The sequence below is a fragment of the Myotis davidii genome, unplaced genomic scaffold (assembly GCF_000327345.1).
Source record: "Myotis davidii unplaced genomic scaffold, ASM32734v1 scaffold38, whole genome shotgun sequence".
Classification (NCBI taxonomy): Eukaryota; Metazoa; Chordata; class Mammalia; order Chiroptera; family Vespertilionidae; genus Myotis; species Myotis davidii.
This window is the reverse complement of record NW_006291383.1, coordinates 4,426,790-4,449,623: the sequence shown is the minus strand read 5'-3', so window position 1 is coordinate 4,449,623 and position 22,834 is coordinate 4,426,790. Positions and strand designations below refer to the sequence as shown.

Here is a 22,834-nt window from a genome sequence, read left to right as displayed (position 1 = left end):
TAAAGTCCCCCCTTTTCCCTCTGCTTTCTTAGCCATATCATCCCCCACTCAGGTGGGCTTCTGACCCCTCCCTCAAAGTTGTTGTGGCAAAGATTCCCAAAGACCAGATCCAGGGGATGCCCTCGCTTCCCCGACTCTGTGCATCTGGCCCACCAGTGGCCACCCTGACCTCTGAAAATTCTTTTTCCTGGGCTTCTAGTATGCCCACTTTTTGGTCTTCTCCTCTGGCTCTTTCTGCTCAGTCTCCTTAGCAGTATCCTCTTTCTGCATCCATCCCTAAAATGCCAGTTACAGCTTGGAGTTTGGCCCTACTCCACAAACTGCACCTTCTCCTTTAAGCTCATCCTTAGTTCTCCATCCATCCCCCTTGGGAGATGCCCACACTTCCTTTGTGAGCTCCAAACTGGCATATATACTTCCAGCTTGACAATAGCACTAGTCACTGTCACCAGTGAACGTTTTCCCTCCTTACCCCCATGTCCTTTGATCTTGCCTCTGATTTATGCAGACAGGAAAACTTTAGGTGACAGCACTTTCACTCTCTCTTCTATCATGTCTATCCTTATTTCCTCTTAACGCAGCTCAGAAATTCTCCTTCACTCAAATCATAACTAGCAACTTCTCCCCAGTTATCCCAAACTCCCCAGGAAAGGTGGCCATGCTGCCTGGCTTTCCCTCCCCTTTCACTCTCATTTTCCTCTGCCACCTCATGTTCCAGTGAGGATTTAGTAACACCCTCCCCGCACCCCCCATCCCTAGCCCCCAATTGCTCCATCTGGTGGGCTCGCAGTCCTTATCTAACTGGCTTTTCTCTTTTGTCTTCATATTATTCTTTCCTGGAATAGCTCCACATCCCTGGGTTTCCATGTTATACAGGCTCTAGGTGCTTTTCCATCTCTGACTTCCTTTTTTGCCTCTGTGGGTTTTTCTTTCTTTCTATCCACCCCTTAAATGGGAAGAGGTTCTCTGTCCAGACCCTTTCTCTTCTCAGCTGCTGAATTCTCTTAGGACCACCTCACCAAAGCCCATGGCTATAATCACTCTTAGTCACAACCTAAATCTTTTGTTCAAATTTCCTGCTGGATCCAAACTCTCTACCTACATCCACTTGGATGCCCACCTTTTACTCAACTTGTCCAAAATTGGGCTCACTAATCTTCCTCCAGCCACACTCCAAAGCCTGTTCTTTTTCCTGGGTATTCTCCCAGTCACCCAAGAAAGAAACAGAGAAGGCATCCTTGGTCAGCAGGTTCTCCTAATTTTACCTTCTCACCATCCTCTTGGCTTCCACCCTAATTCAGGTCTTGCCTTTTCTATCTGGACCAAAGCAATCATTTTCTCATTGGCCTTTGAATCTCCAAATGTCTTCAAGCAACCAGAATAATTACGCTAAAACAGACATCTTCCGACAGCACCTGCCTGCTCAAAATGCTTCAGTGGTTCCATTATCAAAAGGAAAAAGACAAAACTCTTCAATTAGACAAACTTGACACTGTGATGAAGACAAACCTTCTTCATCCCTGCCTCTTATTTCATGTTTTGGCAATCCTGAACTGTCTACAAATTCATCCATGATGCTTCTCACTTCTGTCTCTGTCCTATACCTGAAAACTACTTATCTAGGCACCTCTCTAGGAACACCCCTGGGTGCTCTCATAAAACTTCACACAAACTTCATGCTTTGCCCATGTCCTGTATCTCTGGCCATCTTCTTACGACACATAGTAATTTTAGTATCTGTCTGTGTCTTTCTTACCTCTTTGACTGCATGCCTAAGAGCGGGCACTACATCTTATTTATCTTCACATATATATATTTATCTTCATATATAGTTATTAATGCTCACCTGAGGATATTTTTCCCATTGACTTTTAGAGAGTACAAGGGAGGGGAGAAGGGGAGGAAAGGAGGTGCGTGTATGCGCCCGCGAAAGAGACGGCGGGGGGACATCATTGTCTCCCATTTGCACCCCGACTGAGATCGAGAATTGAATCTGTAACTCAGGTACATGCCCTTGACTAGAGATGGAACCCTTGAACCCTCTGGTGTGCAGGCTAACACTAACCACTGAGCCACGCCGGCCAGGGCATTATCATCATATTTTAATATCTAGCACTATGACTACGTAATAGTGCCCATTCCATTGTATCCTCATCAACATTGTGTATTCTTAAACTTTCCCCCCCTAATTTGTTGGTAGAAAACTTATTTATTGTTTTTCATTGATTTCAGTTATTAATAAAATTGATTATTTTTCAAAAAATTTTTAGTCAATTCGATTTCCGCTTCTGTAGACTGTTTAGATGAACTACATACTTATTAGTTGTGTTTTTACTGTTAAAACACATTAGTTGTCCTTTTATACATTATGGATCTGCAAAGAGTTCACCCACTCTGCTTTTTGGTTCTGTTGGTGATATTGTTTGACATTGTAAATATTTAGTTTTGATGTAGTCAAATTGGTTTGTCACTGCTTTCTTGATGTCATTTTGTTGCTTTTTAGCTTAGTGGACACTCCCTATTCAAATACTTGTTAAATATCCACTTCCTTTCCTCCCTGGTTTTTAATGGAAACATAGCTCTTCACTGACCTTTTAAAAGAGCTTTTGAATTTGGGTGTGTGTTCTCAGATGATGTTGAAAATAAATTATTATTTTTATTTCAATAGCCAGAGCCCCAATTTTGGACAAGTCTTCCCCTCATGGCTCTGATTCTGAACTAAACTATTCCTGGCTGATTTATGGAGTTAGGGCCACAGCCTTCTCAGAGAACTTGCCACCTGGACAGGGAACTGGAAAGCTTTGGGAAAGTATGCTTTCAAGCAGTGACAATGAATACAGGGAGGCATTTAAGAGGTGGGAGCAGAAAGCCTTTCTGGAAGCCCTGCCAAGACGGTGTGTAGAAAGATGGTTCAACTACTTTGCTGATATGAATGGCTGAATCTATTTGGTACTGATCAGTCCTGGAGGATTCTGTTTCTGCAAGGAAACATTACTCAGGGATCATAAGAGGGGGAGATCCCAATCCCACCCCTCACCTGCATCAACCTACCTGTACAGACTCTGCCAGGACATTTTACCATCAGTAGAAAAACATCTCAGCCAGTTCCTGCCAAATTCATCTTCAAGAGTTCTGCAGCCACCACCATGACTTCTCCATGCTCCAAGATCCTGGGGTCATCATGTCCCCTGCCCAATTACTGCCCTAGGCACCAGGGCATCTGAGGGAGATGCTAGAGCTAGAAAGGAACTCAAGGATTATCTAGTCCAACCATCTCATTTTATAAATGGGGAAACAGATCCAGTGAGGGGAGGTGTCTCACAGCAACTTGCTGCCACATGAGGATGCCAAATTGTGGAGCCATTTTTCAAAAAATTGATTTTTAAAAAATTTATCTTTAGTGATGAAACTATAACAGATGTCCCCCATTTCCCCCCCTCCCCCATTGCCTACCTCCACCTGGTTCTTCCACCCCCTCCCCCCACCCAAGGCCTTCACCACACAACTGTCTGTGTCCATGGATTATGCATATAAATTCTCTGGTTAATCTCTGCCTGCCCCCTCCCCACTCCCCTCTTCTATCTGAGATCATCAGTCTGCTCACATCTTTTTGTGAGATATTCATGTTTGTGCTATCTATGTGTAAAATATAAGTCTGGAGGCTAGAAAATATTGTCATTTCAGAGTTGCCAAGAGGAGATTTGGGAGGCAAACTCAATTTCATCATTTCCTGGGAAGACTAGGCCAATTAATTCCTTAGGGAGTCTAGAGATCGATTGATTGGGCCATCTATCCATTTACCCCCCTGACCAGACATCAGTAGGTTCCTTGCCAGGCCTGGTCAGGCAGGTACTATTCGGGTCAAGGGACAAAGACCAAGCCCCACCCTCAAGGGTTGTGCAGGGTCTTGATGGTTAAACTAAGAAATTAGGACCACAGGCAACATGGAACCAATGAAGGGCTGTTTGTCTTCCTCCCTCAGAGACCCTTCCAAGTCAGCCTGGACTCTAGGCTAAGATTCTTGATAGTTCTGCATCCAAGAGATTTAAAGTTTATTCTTTATCACAAAAATCCTTTGATTAAACACTTGCTTGTTTTAACTCACTTTCTTTCAAGCAATATCTCTAAGACTAAAATAACAAGGGTAAAGTTCAATGATGTTTCACAGAAGATAGCTTTGGAAATAATAAAAGACTTCCTGGTCTAGCACCCTCCTTGGAGTATAGGTGGACAGAGACCTGAAGAAGAGCGAGCAAAGCACAGGAAAGTGACATGGGAAGTGGGTGAGGACCCGGCCCGGGCCTCAGCTCCCACCCTCCACCCCTGCTCTGGGCTGCCTCTATCAGTTTGGAGGTAGGGAATTGGCAGAGGGTTTCCCTTTGGAAGAAGTGATAGGATATCCAAGTGCAGACTTTTCACAAACTGTCAAACTGTCCAGGAAAAGAGGTGAGAGGCTAGAACCACTCAAAGGAATAGACTTTGGAGAAGGTTGATGTGCAACCCATATCTGTTTAAGAGCACTCAAACATATCCCTACACCGGTCCCTCATGTGGAAAAGTTGGGTCAGAGTGGTTTCTCTCTAAGAGGGGGGAAATCCATGGAAGGTCTTGAGGAAGCTGGTGGCCAAGGAACACATGGTCAGGATTTTGGCCTCTCAGGAAAGAGCTATACTTTGGTATTCCTCTCCCTTTTTAGATATTGTCATTTTGGGGATTGCAGAAAATAAGGAAATTCACGCTGAGGTGCTAACATGTGATTTCTCTCCCTAACTCCACTACAGCCTGAAAGACATGGCATTGTAATCACCTGCTTAAAGGACTTGCTGCTGCCCTCCCTCTGCTGAGCTGAGCCCCTCAAGGAGGGCCTGATTTCTATTCTGCATCAGCTTCTCAGAGTTTGGCACAGGGTCTAGCCAATGCTCCTTACAAGAAGGAATGAACGGGAAAGCTGGATGATCAGATCACATCCAGGCCTGAGCTCAATAATGGTCAGTGGTGAGGGAGCCACAGAAGAGAAGAAATAACATTGTGAAAATTTTACCTTGAGCCAGGCTATGGTGGATGCTAGGATACCCATGTTACAAGTAAGGAAACTGAGGCTCTGGGCGGGGGGGCGCAGACACAAAGGCAAAGGCATAGGGCCTAGGACTCCCAGAGGCCTCTCCTCTCAAGGTTCATCCATCCTAAACTATTTCCCAAGTTCACACCGACACACTGAGTCCCGATTGCCCAAAGGGAGACCAAGGACTTCTGTCCGAAGCCTCTAGCTGCTGCTTAGCTAGTTTCCTCCCTTCACCTTGAGCCCACTATATAATCAGTTTTTCTCAAGATACGGAATTCCCAGAAGCCTGGTAGACCAAATTCTGCCCCTCCTCTGGCTTTCTCTCTGGTTTTCAGGAAGACACTGGGAAGGGAGGGTGCTGGGCTGAGATCAGATAAGCCCCCCATAGTCAGGATCAGCTTCTATCACTTGTTGAGGAGAACACATCTTAGTTGTTCCCTCTTCTCAGAATAGTGACTCTTTTACCCATTATGGAGGGGTGGGGAATGAGGGATGAGCTCTCCACTGGATGCTAGCAAACTGGGTTCTAACAATCCTTCTCTGACCTCCTTTCCTGCAGCTATTCAATGGGAGTCAGCTTTCCATCATCTTTTTCTGTTGTCCTTCTCTAGACTACCTTCTCCAGCCTTCTGCACCTCACCCACCCTCAAGCCTTAGAGCTACTTCTCCCCAGGGCAATGACTTTCTTGACAGCCCTGCTGCTTTCATTACTCAAATGCTATCCTGTTCCCCAAGGAAAGAATCCAACCTTGAATGCTGTTCTGATTGGCTTACCCCTTATTCCCATCAGATCCTTGTTTGTGATGGTTCCAGTCACCTGGAAACAAGAGTTCTTCGGACTGAGTTTTGGATCTGCCACCACACGTCAGTCTTAGCCCCCAACACATCCCAACACAGCCCTCTAGCCTTAAATAGACTAATCTCTAAGCCAAAAGTTCTTCTGGAGTTCTGACTGTAGAGTAGCCAAGTACTGGTGGTCTTTCATTTTACTTTCAGCCCAGTCTCTTTATATGTAAGCACAGAGATGCTTGATCAAATGGTGGGAAAGAACATCACATTTATTATTTCACTGTTCAAACATTTATACTTGTTCTCAGGTGTCAGCTTGAACAGCAATCCTCCTCAGTCTACATCAGATTCCTCTCTCAGACTCCTCTTATATGGCACTTGCCACAATCTATGGTACATATATATACAATTATCTGTCCAATGTCATTCCCTTTCCCATTGGCCTAGTTGACTCCATGGTGGCATGGACTGTCCATCTTGTCTGCTATGTGGCCCCAAGGCCTATTCCTGCATGGGATTCTGACAAGGACCTGCTGACTGAATAAAAATTCAGACCCCCTTGGGAGATAGGATCCCAATGACTACAGAAGAGGAAGTTGTCTAGCACTGACACTAGCACTAAACAGGAGGCTGAGTAAAGTGCTCTAGGCAAGCGGATCTCCAGGGAGAGGGATGAAGTTCAAGAAGGCTTCCTGACAGAGGCATAGCTGAGCTCACATGGTACACTGACTAAAGCATAAAGCATTCACAGACTGTCCTACAAGGGCACTGCCACCTAACTCAAATGTATCCAGGAGGACCCTAAGAGAACTTATTTCACCTATAAGGAAACTGAGGCCCAAAGCAGGACATAGACTAGTTCCCAAAGAAGCCCAGACCTAAGCCTCTTGGGGTCTTGCAATTACCATGTCACACTAGGAGCTCAGAGACCAGCAGAATTGCAGAGCATGTTCCTGCTCTTTTCCAGAAGTATCTACTTTACACTTGACTGAAAAATGTTTCAGGAAGAGGGGGCAGGGTGCTGCTGATGCTGCCTTGGTAAGGCGGAAAGAATGATTTGGCAGTCACCTTGGGAAGGGGTGCGCTGCAGGAACCCTGCTGTAAAGGGTCAGAAATCTTTCAGAGGGAGGCTTGTTTGTGACTCTCAAGCAGGCTTGACCTTCGACAGAAAGCTGGTTTCTGAGGGAGAGCAAAATAAGCAATAATCTTGGTTTCCTTTATCATCCAGGTGCCTCCACAGGAGAGTGGGGCCACAAATGCCTTTTTTGTTTGTTTTGTTTTTGGAATTCACAATTGTCTATTTTCTTAAGTCTTCTCACTAGGCTAGAATCATGTGGTCTTGTAGAGTCAGGCCTAGATCTTGCCCCTGAAATCCCCAGCAATCAGAGAACAGGGGTTCAATGTTTGCTGAACAAACCATCCTTTCCACATGTGTGACTCCTCAGCTTAAGACTTTGCTGAACCAGGAAATATACCCAGAAACCCAGAAGAGAAGAATTCAAAGATAAAAGCATTGGAGAATCAGATAGGAAAAAATACTCAGCAGATATAATCAATACAAGTTTGGTTCTTTGAAAATACCTTTAAAATGGACAAATCTTTGGCAAGTTTTGATCAGGAGAAATCACTAATAACACTAGAGTGAAAATATGAAAAACTGACAACAGAGAGATTTTAAAAAGACGGGAGAAAATTACATAAAACTATAGCAAGAAATTAAAAATCTAGGTAAACTATGAAATTACCAAAGACCTTTCACAAGTGTTACCTCAATAAACTCTCACAACAGCTCTGTGCCTTGGACAGGTAGTGCTCCTATTATGTTTTCTAGAAGAGATAAAGAGGTGGACACCCAGCACAAGGGCTTTGACAAGCTACCCTGTTTGTCTCAAAGGTCACAGCCATGGGAGCACATGCACATCAATGACACTGAACTGCATCACTGAAGGGCTTCTAATCATTGCCTTAAGCCTTACGCCCCCTAGTTGAATGGCCAGACTTATTTATTTTTCCACTTCAGATGCCATAAGGGGTTTCACTTTATTTTTACTTCAAAAACAGCACCATAAAAATCCTTGATGATTAGAGCTCCAGCTGTCTTAAGTTGTTTGTCAAGGGATCAGTTACTCAAATCTCCTAAGGAGGGAAACAGTTTCAGGCGAGAAGCCATGGGAGCTGAGAAACGCAAATGTCTCATCTCTGAAAACTTTCAGACTCCCTCTTGTTCACTGCCTGGCCTGCCCCTGCTCCCCCTCTCCCAAACCCACCATCTGCTCTCCAGAGAGCAGATCAAATTTTCAGGCTAAGGTACTCTGGCGCCAAGGACTCAGCCCCTCCATGCTACCTTCTGCCCCCCACCAACTTAGAAATCCAACACCATGACCTAAATGGACTGCAGCCACATAAAACCACAAAGTAAAGTTTATAAAGCTTTATTAAACATTTCAAACAGCTGTGCAACGAACACACGAGAAATAAAAGCTCCAGAATAGCAGTCCAAATGTTCCACAAGTGTGGCCTCCCGGTCCCATTTCCTAGATGGACTGCCTCCAGTTCTGTCCTCTGCCTGGCCCACTTCCTTCCCCGCTCAGGCAAGAGAAAGATGGATGGTTTAGACTGGAGGGACAACCATACCGATTGCCAGTGGGCAGGGGCCAGAAGAAAGTCTCGTTTGCCAACACTTGTATGAAAGCGCAGAAACAGCAAAAAAGCAAGTGACAGTCACAAGTCTTCCTCTTTGTATTCTTCATAGAGTCTATATGTGCAGGACTGAAGGAGCTCCTGGCATGAGGATGGTCACTGCTCCCCTCTGTCTTGTCTGAACCACCTTGGAGTCCAGTGTGCTGGTCACTCTGCAATCCCATGCTAAATAAAAACTGTAGCGGCACCTACTATAGTAGCTATTGCTATACCTCAAAATCAGAACACATTCAATAAAGCTTATTTAAAAGGAATATACACATGTATTTGTTCACGTACACACACGGCACACCAAAAAATATCCAAATACCTATCAAGGGATCATGGCTGTTTTGAAACACACAAGTACTCTCTCATTCACTCGGCTGGGGACTCTAGATCTACATGAACACACTACACCTCAATCCTGCAGAGCATGCACAGGAGAGACAATGAGGCCAACCCCTTGCCCCCTTTGGACAGCTGAGGAGGGCAGGAGGAAGGACAAAGGAGTGAGGCTGAGCATGAGCCCAGACACCCAGGTGAAAGAGCAACATGTATCTGTTACTTCTTTCTTAAAAATGAAGTGGAAAAAATACTGGAGATTTGTGAACAACAGTCAGTCAATACATGTTTCTGTCTAGCCTGCTGATCAGGGAAAGAAGAATGAAAAAGCGAGGCTCTCGGGCGTCAGCAATCTCTTTAAATTCGAGATAAGTGCAAAAATGAGCCCTGTCTTGGACAGATGCTCCCTAAAAAGGAAAGGGGTAGAAGAGAACTAAAGGGAAACCAGGAGAGGAACTGAGGACTTGGGAATATTCTGGGAAGGCAAAAGACCCTGACAAGGAGGGAGTGACAGAGGTGACAATGAACTTGGCATTTTATCTTCCCAGGTCATGCTGGGATAGTTGATCAGGATGGGTGCAAAGTCCTCGCAGGAATGAGGCGAGGGGGGGAGGGGGGTGCATCTTGACAGCTGGGACCAAGATGGGGACAGAACACACACAACCACAAGACCACCCACGACTATAGGACTCTACAATAAAAGCACCTGTCAGTGCTATTATTCACATTTTAAGGATAAAACATCACAGGCCAAAAAGGCGCCGTCAGGAATGTGGCACCCGCAGGCTGCGGGATTTGAAACTCCAATGCTTTATGACCTATGTCAATGCCTCCCCTCCCGTCTTCTGCTTCCTTAGAAAGCTAAATGTGCAGGTTGTTAGGTGCCCACAACGCTGGGGTCATGTGCCGATTCCGGAAGCGGGGAATCGGAGCAGTGGTACAGGAAACAGTTTCCCCAGCAGCTATAGCAGATGAGGAACAGAGCTGCTAGGAAAACCAAGGCACAAATTGTGCAAGGCTTCCGCTCCAGGAGGAAGCTGAGCAGGTAGAAGCCCATGAACATGGAGTGGCTGAACCACAGGGCGGGGTTGAGGGGCTTGGGGATGAGGAGGACAGGCAGCAGCCACTGGAGGCAATACATGATCTCTGTCAGGCAGGGCCTTCGCCAAGGCCGCTGAACACCGCTGCAGGAACCGACCTAATGGGAGCCCGCGGGCGTGGGCGCTGCCCTCAGCGTTCTTCAACCCTCACTCTCCAGGAGCTCAGCCGCTGTGCTCTCTGGCTGTCAGCTCAGGATCACCAAGGCAGCAGGGGTCCTGAAGAGAAAAGTCAACACAACAGACAGACAAAAACAGACAGACAGACAGACAGACACAAAACAAAAAACAAACAAACAAAAAAACAGGAACAGAATGTATACTTATTTGGGAAAATGGATCATGGTTAACAACAGTAAATGTGAATGCCCTTTCCTCCCTGCCCACCCAGAGAAGTCACCATTTCTAGAAGCCTCCTGAGGTATCTCCCCTGGGCTTCTTGGGGGCTCTTCCGTCAGGTCCCAAACAGTGGACTGGCTTTGCCTGGGCCCCGCCCAGCAGAGATCATGTATCGCCTCCTGGGGCTGCGGCCCGTCCTCAAGGGGTCCAGACCTCACAATACCGCTCTGTGGTTGCCATCAAATGGTCATGGCTCGATGTTGTGCCCCACAGGATTAGCACAGAGTTCTCTCTCACAGCAGGTGCTCAATAGAGAGTTAAATCAGTTAGCGGCGCAGGGCCTGCGGGAAATTACAGTAGCAGCAGTACCATCAAATATTTTGTTTTAAGATGGCAGCCTGGGATAAGCTTGCTTTTACAAATTAGCCTGGCGTCATTTTACCAAAATCAGCCAAGTTCTTAGAAAGTGAACATAAAAAAAAATTAAAAATCACCATGCTACTTTGTCTAAACTGACCTCACTTGGATCACTTACACTCTCCATCTGCTGCTGGCACTGTATAGAACCCGATTTCTGTGAGCTTTTAATAAAAATTAATTTTCTGTCCACATAGGGGCAAATGCTAGTTGGCCCCTGTGCCAGGCAGTGTGCTGGAGAGAAGTGCTCTCCGGTGGCGGGCCACCAGTGCGCTGGGGCCGCACTCGCAGACCCGCTCGCGTTAAGGTCTAATTGATGTGTCTGGATACCGCGGCAGCCACAACCCTCTGGTGGTGGTAGCAAAACCCTGCTCCAGCCGCCCAGTGCAAGTGAGGTTGAAATGACCTGTCCAGCAGCAAACTATCCCACAGGGCATTCTGACCACTTCACGCGAGAGCTCATCCCATCCCTTCTGCACATACAAAGGTGCCAATCCCTCCTGTACCCCTCTCAGAGGGTATACCCAGTTAACTACCGTTTTCCCGCCTAGAGTTCAGTGCCCTGGTAGGATTCCTACAATCGCCACGGCCATAGGTCTAGCAACGTAAGAAGTGAGACTCAAGGAACCAGGGAAAGATTACTCGCTCAGAGACTCCTGTGAAACAGAGGAAGCTGGCTTACAGCACATCAAATATTCAAAAAAGAGCGCTGAGCAGGGGCCTGTGAAGACAAGGCTCCTGGAAGGGGCAGCCTTTTCTGTTCCGCGGGTAAATGATCCCTCTCTAAATTAGGTATCCATCTGTGCCCAAGGTGGGTTCTGGGACGGCACCGGACATTGTGCTCAAAGAGATGAGGTCCGTACAAGAGGCGCACAAACCCTACACTTGGGCAGTTCGCTACTCAAGGGCTGCAATCCCCCTCCATTTTACACTAAAATTCAAAAGCAAGTACAGCAGAATCTTCTGGAAAGGGGCTAAAATGAAACTCTGGAGGCGGGGGTCGGTGTGGAAAGAGCAGATGGATTATTTTTTCCTCTCCTGGCGAATGAGGAGCGCCCCTGGTCCCCCCACCCTACAGGACCCCCCCCCCAAGTGCGCATGCGCATTTGGGTGGCGGGCGGATACTTAAAGGGCGGCTGCGGCAGTGCGCCCAACAGCGGACTTCGAGAGACCAGCGGCCCTCGGCGAACCCTAAGCCTTCGGCAAACTCTCTCAACCACCTATTCTCGGAACCATGGCGGCAGTGGCGGCAGCATCGGCTGAACTGCTCATCATCGGCTGGTACATTTTCCGCGTGCTGCTGCAGGTAAGTGTGCCCGGGGTACCGGGTGGCAGAGGGGTCCCAATGTGTGTACCCTGAACCCGCAAGCCCACGTTGCAATTGCCGCCTCTCATACCCATCTTATCCTGATTGCCGCGATCCCTGATTGCCGCGATCCCTGCCCGCCCGAGTGCCGCGGCCGGCACCACGCGCCCCCACCCGTCCCCTGCGCCCTCCTCCTAGCGCAGACCCTTCTCAGTGCGCCCGCGCCCGGCTGGGAACAAAGAGTTGGGGCGCGGCGGGCGCCAGCCGCCGACGAACGCTGAGGCTCTTAGCAACCAACGTGGTAAGAAAAACCCGCTACACTCAGACTCGACCCCAGGAGGGAGGCGGGGCACCTCTGTTTTGCGAAGAGACTTTACAACTCGCATAGCAAAAATTTTCCGCCTTAAAAATTGCGCATTGCGGGGAAATTTTCTTTTTAAAAAATATAGCGCTTGCGGGGCTGAGACGAAAAATAGATTACAAAAAGGCACTTCTCAAAAACAAATACAAAGCACTTCACAAAGACCAACAAACTAGGAAAAAAGTAATTTGCGGGGGGGGGGGGAATGAATTCGAGAAAATGCGCATTGCAGGAAAAATAGACAAAAGCATTTGACAGAAAAAATGCATTAGATAAAAAGCGCATTGCAGAAAAAATATAGACAAAGAAGCTAACAAAAAATGAATCAGATAAAAGCGCTTTGAGGAAAACAATTAAAGGAAAAGGCTCTTTGCAGGAAAATGGAAGAGGAAAAAGCGCTTCCTAAAAAACCAAATTGCTTTATTTAAAAAAAAAAATCTAATAGAGGCAAAGCACTTTGTGTAAAAATAAAATAAAATAAAATAAAATCAGAAGAAAGCGCTTTGCCCATAAAATCATTTACCCTAAAAGCACCCTTTGCAGGAATAATTTCCTGCTAAAGGATTCTTTTGCCAAAGGACTTGCATATTTCCTTCAAGGTGTTCCTGGAATGCTGCATTTACTGGGTAGGATTCCCTTTTCGAAATTCTCCAGGGACCCAGCCTATTGCAAGAAGTGAGGTATACTTAAGTTTTAGGTCCAATCAGCTTGCTGCCATGTAGCCTTCAGCACAGCTGGAAAAACTCCAGCTGCTCTGACTCGTGGACAAGCTGTGCCCCTGCCTACCTCTCCTAGGTGGACAGGTGGGCGGGGCAGGGGGTGGGGCGGTGGCGGGAACGGAAGCGCTGTACACAGGCTAGGGGTCCCCACATCTAAGGGCAGTCCTGGGTCTCTCACTACAGGTGTTCAGGTACTCCCTGCAGAAGGTGGCATACACCGTGTCGAGGACCGGGCGGCACGTGCTGGGAGAGCGCCGCCGGGCCCCCAACTGAGGCCCCAGCCCCCAGCCCTGGGCGGCCATGTCACCAGGTGCTCCTGTGCATCTCGCCCAGCATGGGAGCCATTGCCGCCCAGGAATAGGGGGTCCCCTGTGCTCTCTCGCCAGAGGAGCATTTGCCAAGGTCAATGAGGGGCTGGCAGGCCTCCAGAGAAGCAGCACCGCAATGACGACAATACCTGATCCCTTTCCAATCCCTGTGTACCCCTCCCATTATGGGGCGGGGTAGAGGGAGGAGGGATGGAGGGAGAATTCTGAGATTTGGGCATAGGCATTCTGATCTGGACCAAGTCGGACAGCGACATCCCAGCCCCACAACCAGGGCCATACCAGCAGGCCCCACCACAGAGATCCAGACTACGACACCAGCAGCAGAATGAACATTCCAACATCATCGGCAAGCCGAAGCCCTGAACCTCTGAGCAGCAGACAAGGAGTCAATTGCGTGCCTGTGTGGCGGGACAAGAGGGCTTGGGTGGGGGAGGAAGAGGGTTAAGAAACAGAGCGGGGCCCTCTCACTGTCCCTTGCCTACTGCACGTGCATTCCAGCCTTGCTGCCTTTGCTCCCTCTATTCCTCCTTCCCCCTCACTGCCTCCCAAGCCCACCCTACCAGAAAAAATGTATCACTCAATTCGGACCTATTCAATCAGTAAAAGAATCCCAACTTTACTAAAACACCTCCAAGCCCCCAGTCCCTCATTGATCTTTTCCCTGGTCTCATGCAATTGTGGTCAATATTGTGCAAATTGCTAATTGTAATAATTGTGTAAGTGTGCATTAGTTGTGCTTCCCCCGCTAGATTGTAAGCTCCTGGAGGACAGGGACCACCTCTCAAATTAAAAAAAAAGCACCTCCCCCATCTCGCACAGTGTCCCAGGACCCTGCGGGGCGGTGGAAGCGCACCAAAAAGTTGTCTCTTGTAACTTCTTTTGTGGCTGCGACACATACTTCTAAGACTGGGTTGATGTGCCCATTGTGAAGTAGGCATGATACTTGGGACAGGGAGGGAAGGAGGGGAAGGCAACAAAATGGGTATTGGGACCCTCATATATCTCAACACGGTCCTGAGATAAAGGACCATATCCTCCTCCCCAAAGAGGTCTTCACTTGTGGTCTCAGAATAAGAGATCACTACCCCCTCCCTCCCAGAGAAGTAGGTGCCTTCACTTGTCCAGGGATAAGGGGCCTTGGCAGATAATCACTGGGAAAGATGGGAGGAGTGGAATGCTGGGAGTGGCCCTCAAAATGGGGTACTAGGAATGGGGAAGGGGAGTGTGGGGGGTAGAGGGGGACGACACATGACAGGACTTCAGAACACAAGCCCTATCTCTATTGAGGAGCCCCAAGGAAATGAGTACTGGGCAGGTGGGCACTGGGTTGTGCAATGAATATGGGATTAAGTGGTATGCTGTGGTGCCTCCCTTGCCCAGTTCATTCTTCTAGGCCCTATAACCTCTACCAGGACCATTACAAGGGCATCCTGCTGGTCTTGCTACTCTCGGGTATCCCCCCCCACCCCCAGGAACCTCTCTTCAGCTCACTCACCCCAATACTGGGTTCTCTGCTTCTAGAATTAGCCTCCTCATTTTTAGCAGTGCTTACCATGACCCTGGCCCTCATGTCAGGGTGGGTGGGCTGCTCAGATCCAGACTTCTCTCCCTTTTCCCACTCCTCAGTGAGTTAGGGCTCCTGTTACATGGGGTCAGCTGACTACCTCACCAATTGGCCCTGCTATCTATTCAGTCTTGTCTGTGGCTTTATGTGTCTCTGTCACCACACCTGTTCCTGGGTCAACACTAAGGGAGGGAGTTGGAGAGCTATAAATCTCTTTCTGCCACTTACTCAAATCCCTTAGTCACAGCTGTCACAAACACTCTGGAGCACAACTTGCCTCACCTCCTTGAACCTAATGTTTCTGTCCTCTTAGCAAGCCCCTTGTGTTTGTCAACCCAACCACCAGCACCTCTAGAGGCATCTATAACTTCAGCTCAGCATCAGAGAATCATGGGGGTGGAGGGTGCAGACCTTAGTTCTCATATTGGCTTTGCCATCAATCAGCCCAGGGAATCTGGCCAGGTCCCTTAACCCTCTTAGTTACCCTCTGTAAAAGGGCTGCTAAGATCCCAGTGAACCCTAACATACTAGAAACAATCTGCTATCAAAATGGCAATCAGGAGTGACAGGACTGGAATGGGGGTGTGCAATCTGAGTTTCCATCTTCCGTAGGCTGGGTGGCTCCAGCTTCTACTATAGCCTGAAGGTAATGCCCACACCTCCCTTCTGAAGCCTATTTCTTAGCAAGCCTCAAGACTGGAGTTTCTGTCGTTTTCTACCAAAACCCCCAGAACCATGAACATATTTCAACATGTGTTCTCCATGAAGGCTGCCTCTCCCTTCAGAGCCTTTTAAGGGTGTGCCTATTACCCCAGATGCTCTAACCTCAGCCCAGTTTTAAGGCAGCTGGGTTCATTGAGACAGGCTGCGGCAGCATAGACAGGTCTGGCTGCTCTGGACACAGGAGGTAGCCTCAGAGCTTTCCAGATGATCTTGGCAAAGCCCCTCCGCAGGACTTTCTCCATCCATACATCAGCAGGGTTCAGAGCATTGTGAGATGTCAGACTTCCAGGCAAAGGCTGCCATCATGGCCTACACCTCCATGGGTGGGTTTGAGTGTGCAATGTTCACTCCCTTCTTTTGTCCCCCATTCCCAAACCATCATACCTTGGCAACAAACATCACCCAACAGAGAAGACAAAAGGAATGTGTTCACTTTCTATTCCAGTGCAAGGACTAGAAGTCTGGTACAAACAACTTGTTTATAATATTTTTTCCCCAGTAGTGACACCATTAAAACATTTTATTCTGACAGACAGCAATGGGAGGAGCTGAAAATGACTAGTTTTATTGTAAAGCCCTTAGTCCACAGCCTCCCCTTTTCCTAAACCAGTGATGGCGAACCTATGACACGCGTGTCAGAGGTGACAAGCGAACTCATTTTTTTGGTTGATTTTTCTTTGTTAAATGGCATTTAAATATATAAAATAAATATCAAAAATATAAATCTTTGTTTTACTATGGTTGCAAAGATCAAAAAATTTCTATATGTGACACGGCACCAGAGTTAAGTTCGGGTTTTTCAAAATGCTAACACGCCGAGCTCAAAAAGTTCGCCATCACTGTGCTAAACTGTCTCTACCACCCCCACAAGGCCAAGGATAGTGCAGATGAGTTGTGAGAGGACTGGGAGGGCTTTGTGGAACTGCAGAAACAGGTGAGACTGCCCCAAGAAGGATGTTAGTTTCTTAGTTTAACCAACTGAAGTTAAGCCCCAGGGGAGTTCAGGTACCATGGCGTTCAGAGGTGCTATGTGACACCGTTACCTCTATCTGTGGAGTATTTGGATTGTGATGAAAGGAAGGGGCAGGGAGGACACATTTCTTGAACTTCAACTATGGGACAGCAACAGTTTATTACACATGGTTTGAATGAGGGAGAAGGTTCGCTGTGAGCCATTTGCTAGACATCTATTTTCAAACTTGTATTTGCTCAGGAGCCAGCATCCTAAAGTGAGAGTCTGAATTTGCAGTTAGTTTCTCTCCCGCCCCCGAGATTTAACTGTGCATGAGTGCGTGTGCGTGCACACACACGCACATACACACACACACACAACATTAATATCAGTCTATTTTTCCCTGGTGACCTCTTACTTCCTTTATATGCCCCAGAGACATATCAGCATCTTCTCTGGGAAAGATCCTCTGGGTTCGCCCTGGTCTCACCCCTTTCTCCTTCCCATAGGGCCCATACCCCAGCAGAATCCAGATTCCTGAGCCTTCCCAGAACAGGAAGTCAGGGAGGCAGGCAACACATGGTCCCTGGTATATCACACAGTGACAGGTCTGAATGGAATGCATATGTTTCGAATATAAGAGAACAACAACAAAACGATGGCCAAACCCAGACTTCCAGATTCCTCTTGGAACCAACATATTACACATAAAAGGTTAAACTGGTTTTGGCAGCAATTCTAAGACCAATTTTTCAGAGACGGAATTGATCTAGTCACTGGAAACCCACCGGGGCTCTGAATCTTTTTAACAGATTTGCTTGACATCAATTAACCTCGTATTTTAAACAAACAAACAAACAAACAAGACCTAGCATTTGGCATGAGCACTTAGGCTGGAACTTTTTTGGATCCTGGCTTGGGTGTTGCCGTCCAGAAGGCTGAGGGAATGGATGGGCCAGACCAGGCAAGGCAAACAGAAGCTGTGCCCAACACACCAGTTCCCTGGAAAGGGACAAAACACGATCCAAACCTATAAACAAGAAAGACCATTTCTTTCCCAGGACAAACCCCAGGCTGTCCAACAGTTCGCGCTGAAAAGGCACACAGAAGCCTGGAAGGAAATTAAAGGTTTGGAGGCGGTAAGGAAAGCAAGCAACTATCCCCCAGCCGCCAGCCCCCATGCTCCTTTCCAGTCTACAAAGTGTGCCAGGCATTCCGTCCCTCCGGCCGCCCTTGAGGGCCGCCCCCCGTATACACTGAAGGGAAAGGGATGGGTGTCCGGACGGGATGCAAAGTCAGAGGGAGGAAGAAGGACCCGAGACTCAAAGCAGAGTCACCTATCATCCCAGACACCAAAGCGGGGGCTCGGGGCAGGAGACCCTTTTCTACCCCCCCCAACCCCCCCTACGCCCCTTCTGATGTAAAAAAAAAAAATACAACCGAAGTGGTGGGGACAGACTGACAGGCTTCTCAGAAGCTGGGTCCCCTGCCAGGGCCCCAGAACGGAAGAGGGGATGGTCGCGCCCCCCAGCTGCCCGCTCCCCCCGCCCACACCGGGAGCGGACTGGCGAGCGCTGACCTTGGAGGCCAGAACGAGAACCCAGGAATCCCGTGACCCGCCCTCGGCCAGGAAGGGGCCCTCAAGGCCCGGGCTAGGGCCAAACAGGGCAACCAAGTGAAACCGGACAGAGGTGGCTCGAGGGTGCGCGGAAGGAAAACCCCAGAGAGGAACCGGGACGCCTAAGGTGACCCCAAAGGGACAACATGGCGGCGCGGACGCACGGAGGCCTCTCATCCAGCCCCCAGGAGGCCGAGAACACGGTACCTGCGAGCCCTGCCATGGCACCGCCGCCACTGTCGCCTTCGCGGTCGCAGCCGGCCTCCACCTCACTTCGCCACGGACGCCGCAGGAAGCAGGGGAGACGCCCCCTTCGTCTTCTAGTCCAGCGGTCGAGGACCCCTTCTGGGATTTGGCTGTCTACAGCAGACGCCCGATCATGAAACCCAAATTGGGGGGGTCTATCCTCCTACATTCTCCAAATATCCGTTCCAAATGACCTTTTGAGGACTTTCTATGTATGTTTGAGGAACTCTGAGGGCTCTAAAGTCTTCAAGCCCGAAGAATTTTTAATCAGGCGAATCCTGGGCAGCCCCAAATCACGGGCCCATGGTCCCCTCATGCATATTCAGCAGATTGTGATCACACACTTCTAGAGCTGAGGGGGGCGTACCTTGTTCCCTGTAAGCGAGCTTCTGTTCCCTTTGGTCCACGTGGATAACCCTTGTACTCAGGGAAACCCTCCTCCTGGCTCAAAGTCCTCCCCCTTCCCTGTCCTTCCACCAATGGGCCAAGGCTCAGGAGCAGAAAAATCCGGGCTCAGGCCTTAGGACTGACTTGGGGTCAGGACTTGACTCCGCCCCTTGCACTGTACCTTGGGCAAGCCACTCCCCTACCCAGGCTCTCAGCTTCCTCACGTCTGATGAAATACCTAACTCACGGGGTTGTTATGGGGATCGAATGAGCCAGTGTACTCAATTATTAGCTAATTAAGCACATTTCTTGAGCGCTTACTACCTGTAAGTGCAGCACTAAAGGCAAGAAGGTAGAATAGAGCGTGATATAGGCACCGTTCTAACCTGGGGGCGCTGACAGTCTAGTGGGGGAGGCTTGGGGGAGGGGCCAGGAAGGACAGTCATCAAATACTAACTGTATGTTAATAATTTTAACCGGATCAATATATAATAGTGCAATATGTGAAGTGTTGTGGGGGAAAGTATAAAGAGTTATGTAAAATTAATGGGGTCCTAATGCAGGGTGTTGGGAAGCTGGGACTTAGGCTGAGAGACCAAGGACAATTAGGAATTGTACAGGGCAAGAGTGAGAGGGGAGATGTTTTAGGCAGAAAGAACCACTTGTCCTAGATGTGAAGGTGGGAAGGAGCAGGGTGAGGGTCAGAGGTGACCAAGGAATAGGGCAGGTGGAGCCCCCTAATGAATTTGGATTTTATCTTGAGAGTAATAAGCCATTTTCTTCAGGGGAATGATATAAAATTTGGGTTTCTGAAAGGCCACCCTGGCTGCAAGGTTTGGAAGCACTTGGGAGTGGGTGTATGGAGATCAGTTAGAAGGCTGTTGGAGCTAGCCAGGTGCAAATTAAGAGTGACTCAGACAGGGTGGTGGCTTGGGGAGGTAGACAGGATGTAAGATTGGATGTGGCATAAACTAATGAACTAAAATAGATCCAGAGACATAGAAACATCCAACAGACCCTTGAATCTCAGAGGGAAGGCAGGGGAGGGTGTGTGTGTGTGTGTGTGTGTGTGTGTGTGTGTGTGTGTAAGAGATCAACCAAAGGACTTGTATGCATGCATATAAGCCATAACCAAATGACACAGACAGTAGGGAGGTGGGTACATGTGCTGGGGGGGGAGGGGAAGTGGCTGGTGAAAGCTCAATGGGGGAAAAACGGAGACATATGTAATACTTTCAACAATAAAGAATTTAAATTTAAAAAAAGATTAGATGTGGGTGGGTACTGGGGCATTGGCAATAACACCTAGTTTTTTTGTCTTGAGTATGAAGGAGTGAAAGAGCCCTTGACTAAAGTGGTGAAGCCTGAAGAAGGATCAGATTGAGGGAGAAGATCAAGAATTTGGCTTTGAGAAAGAAGGTAAGTGAAATGCCTGGGCGGCATCTAGGTAGAGAGGGTCAATAGGCAGTTTTGTATGCGACTGGAGCTCAGAAAAGAGGTCTGGACTATAGATACATATGTGGGTATCTATCACTCACAGGTGATAGATACATCATGGTGTGGGATGAGATCCCAAGGGAGAAAAGGTGGATAAAATAGTAAGCAGAAGAGGAGGAGCCAAGAAAGCAGGCTGAAAAGCAGTGACCAGTGTGGGAAGGGGAAGGACCAGCTGAGCATGGGATCCCAGAGAGAAGGTTTCAAGGCAGTGCTCAATGGGGATGACTATGTGAGGACAGAAATGGCACCACTGGGTTTGGTTACAAGGAGGGCTTATGGACTATTGTCCTTTACATTGCAAGCTCCAAAAAGAAAAAAGAAATCCTACTGAATTGGCTTAAAAAATAAGTAGCCTACCACTCAATGCCAGGTTAATTGGTAGGTTTGGCAAAGTCACCAAGGACATTTCATGTCTCAAGTTCATTCCATCTTTGCTCTAGTGTCCTCATGTTGGTTTCATGCTCATGGTCACGAACAGCTGTCCCAGTTCCTGGGGTTACCTCTATGTCAATAAGATGCCCATTTCTTCTCTAGCTGACTCAAACAAACTGGGTGTGGCCTCTCACTTTCTTGCTGCTAATGGGCTGAGGCATCAGTGCACCTCTGCCAGGCACACCCAGTATTCAATACTGGAGGAAAAGAGGAGTTTTAGAGTGAGAACTCTTGTTTAGAAAAAGAGAAGGAGCTAAAACGAGAAGTGTTAGCATGGATGTGGAGCAACTGAAATTCTTGCTGGTGAGAGAGGAAATTGGTACAACCACTTTAGAAAACTGGCAGTTTCTACTAAATCTAAATATATACTTATGCTATGACCAAGAATTTCCACTCCTAGGAATTCATTCTAGAAGTGAGTGCCTATGTGTACAAAATGACTTGTGTAAGAATTTTCATAGCAGATTTATTCATAGTTCAAATTAGAAATAGCCCAGTGTTCATCAACAGGGGAATTAATAAGTTATGGCATGTTCACTCAATGGAATACTATCTTTTACATCTAAAGGTACAAAATACTGACATATGTGACATCATAGATTAATCTCACATAGAGTATGTGGACTAAAATAATCAAAGCACAAAAACAGTACGTATTATATGATTCCATTCATATAAAGGTCAAGGGCATGCAAAACTAATATATGGTGATAGAAATCGGAATAGTAGTTATCCAGGTTGGAGAGCGAGTAGAAATGGGAAAGGAGCAAGAGGGACTTTTCTGGGGTGCTGGAAAAGGTCTGTATCTTAATCTGGTTGGTGATTACATGGGCAAAAATTCATCAAGTTCTACCATAAGCTTAGGGGACTTCATGTATGTCATATCCTCAAGAAAAATAAAATATAATAAAAGGGAGAAAGGGGTCCTGCCAACCAGTGGTTTGTGATATGTGCTGCTGAGGAAGAATAAGGTCCATTTTGGAGGGACTCCACCTTCTTATAACCTTAATGCCAGGTCTGGGCATTGACTGGACCTCAGTAGACAAACCTCCTCGCTGGAGCCCCAGAAAACTGTAGAAGGTGAGGCAGGGCTTCTTACTCACATGGGGCTGCTCTTGCCCAGGTGGTTCCCTTTCTCTGTACCCACAAGACTGCTTTACCAGATAAGCTCAGTTCCCGTTGGTAGAAATGACACCAAAGCTGGGCTCTGACTTCAGGGCTGGAAGGCCTTTCTGCCCTAAAATTTTGCTCAACAGATCTCAGCTTCCTGCCAAGGCCTTTCCAACCTGCCATCTGAACTTACCTCTGACTCCTGCTCGCTCATGCTCCACATTTCCCAAGACTTATCTATCCCTTCTAAATCCCTCTTCAGGCTTTTTTTGTCCCACTGACAAAGCCTTGGTCTAGGCCAGTGGTCAGCAAACTTGCTGCTCGGTAAACCACAGCTCACGAGTCACATGCGGCTCTTCGGCCCCTTGAGTGTGGCGGTATTTTGTGGAAGACCCACACTCAAGGGGCCAAAGAGCTGCATGTGGCTCGCGAACCGCGGTTTGTCGACCACGGGTCTAGGCCACCATCCTCTCTCCCCTGGACCCTGCACCAGCCTCCTCACTAGTCCCCCATCTCTCCAAGAACCATCATCCTTTATACAGCAGCCAGGATGATCTTTATGAAGTGACCCTGTCCAGAGGGGAGGGTGGTTGCGGGGCTGGGTAAAAAAAGTGAAGGGATTAAGCAAAAAAAGCCCCCAAACACCCAAATGAACAAACAAACCTAATGGACACAGACAACAGGACAGTGGTTACCAGAGGGAGAGGGGTAAGGGGAGGTAGAAGAGGGTATAGGGAGGATAAATGATGATGGGAGGAAATTTGATTGGGGTGGTGAACACATAATACAATATTCATATGATGTATTATAGAATTGTACACCTGAACCCTATATAACTCTATTAACCAATGGATTTTTATCC

General features: G+C 47.8%; 2 protein-coding genes across 3 annotated transcripts; one reads left to right on the top strand and one right to left on the bottom strand.

Annotated features, from left to right (window-relative positions):
- Positions 1–8,267: 8,267 nt before the first annotated feature.
- On the bottom strand, positions 8,268–18,642 carry BLCAP (bladder cancer associated protein). Its single transcript, XM_006764495.2, has 2 exons — positions 18,508–18,642; positions 8,268–10,191 (listed from the first exon to the last, which is right to left on the bottom strand). The coding sequence occupies exon 2, from the start codon at positions 10,014–10,016 to the stop codon at positions 9,753–9,755; it is 264 nt and encodes an 87-aa protein (XP_006764558.1). The 5' UTR covers positions 10,017–10,191; positions 18,508–18,642; the 3' UTR covers positions 8,268–9,752.
- On the top strand, positions 11,818–14,302 carry NNAT (neuronatin). Of its 2 annotated transcripts, XM_006764493.2 has the most exons (3): positions 11,818–12,034; positions 12,995–13,075; positions 13,298–14,302. In XM_006764493.2, exons 1-3 carry the CDS (start codon positions 11,963–11,965, stop codon positions 13,385–13,387), a joined length of 243 nt encoding a protein of 80 aa, XP_006764556.1. In that variant the 5' UTR covers positions 11,818–11,962; the 3' UTR covers positions 13,388–14,302. The 2 variants fall into 2 exon arrangements, with proteins under 2 accessions (XP_006764556.1, XP_006764557.1); XM_006764494.2 differs by lacking the exon at positions 12,995–13,075 and having other exon boundaries at positions 11,831–12,034.
- Positions 18,643–22,834: the final 4,192 nt, after the last annotated feature.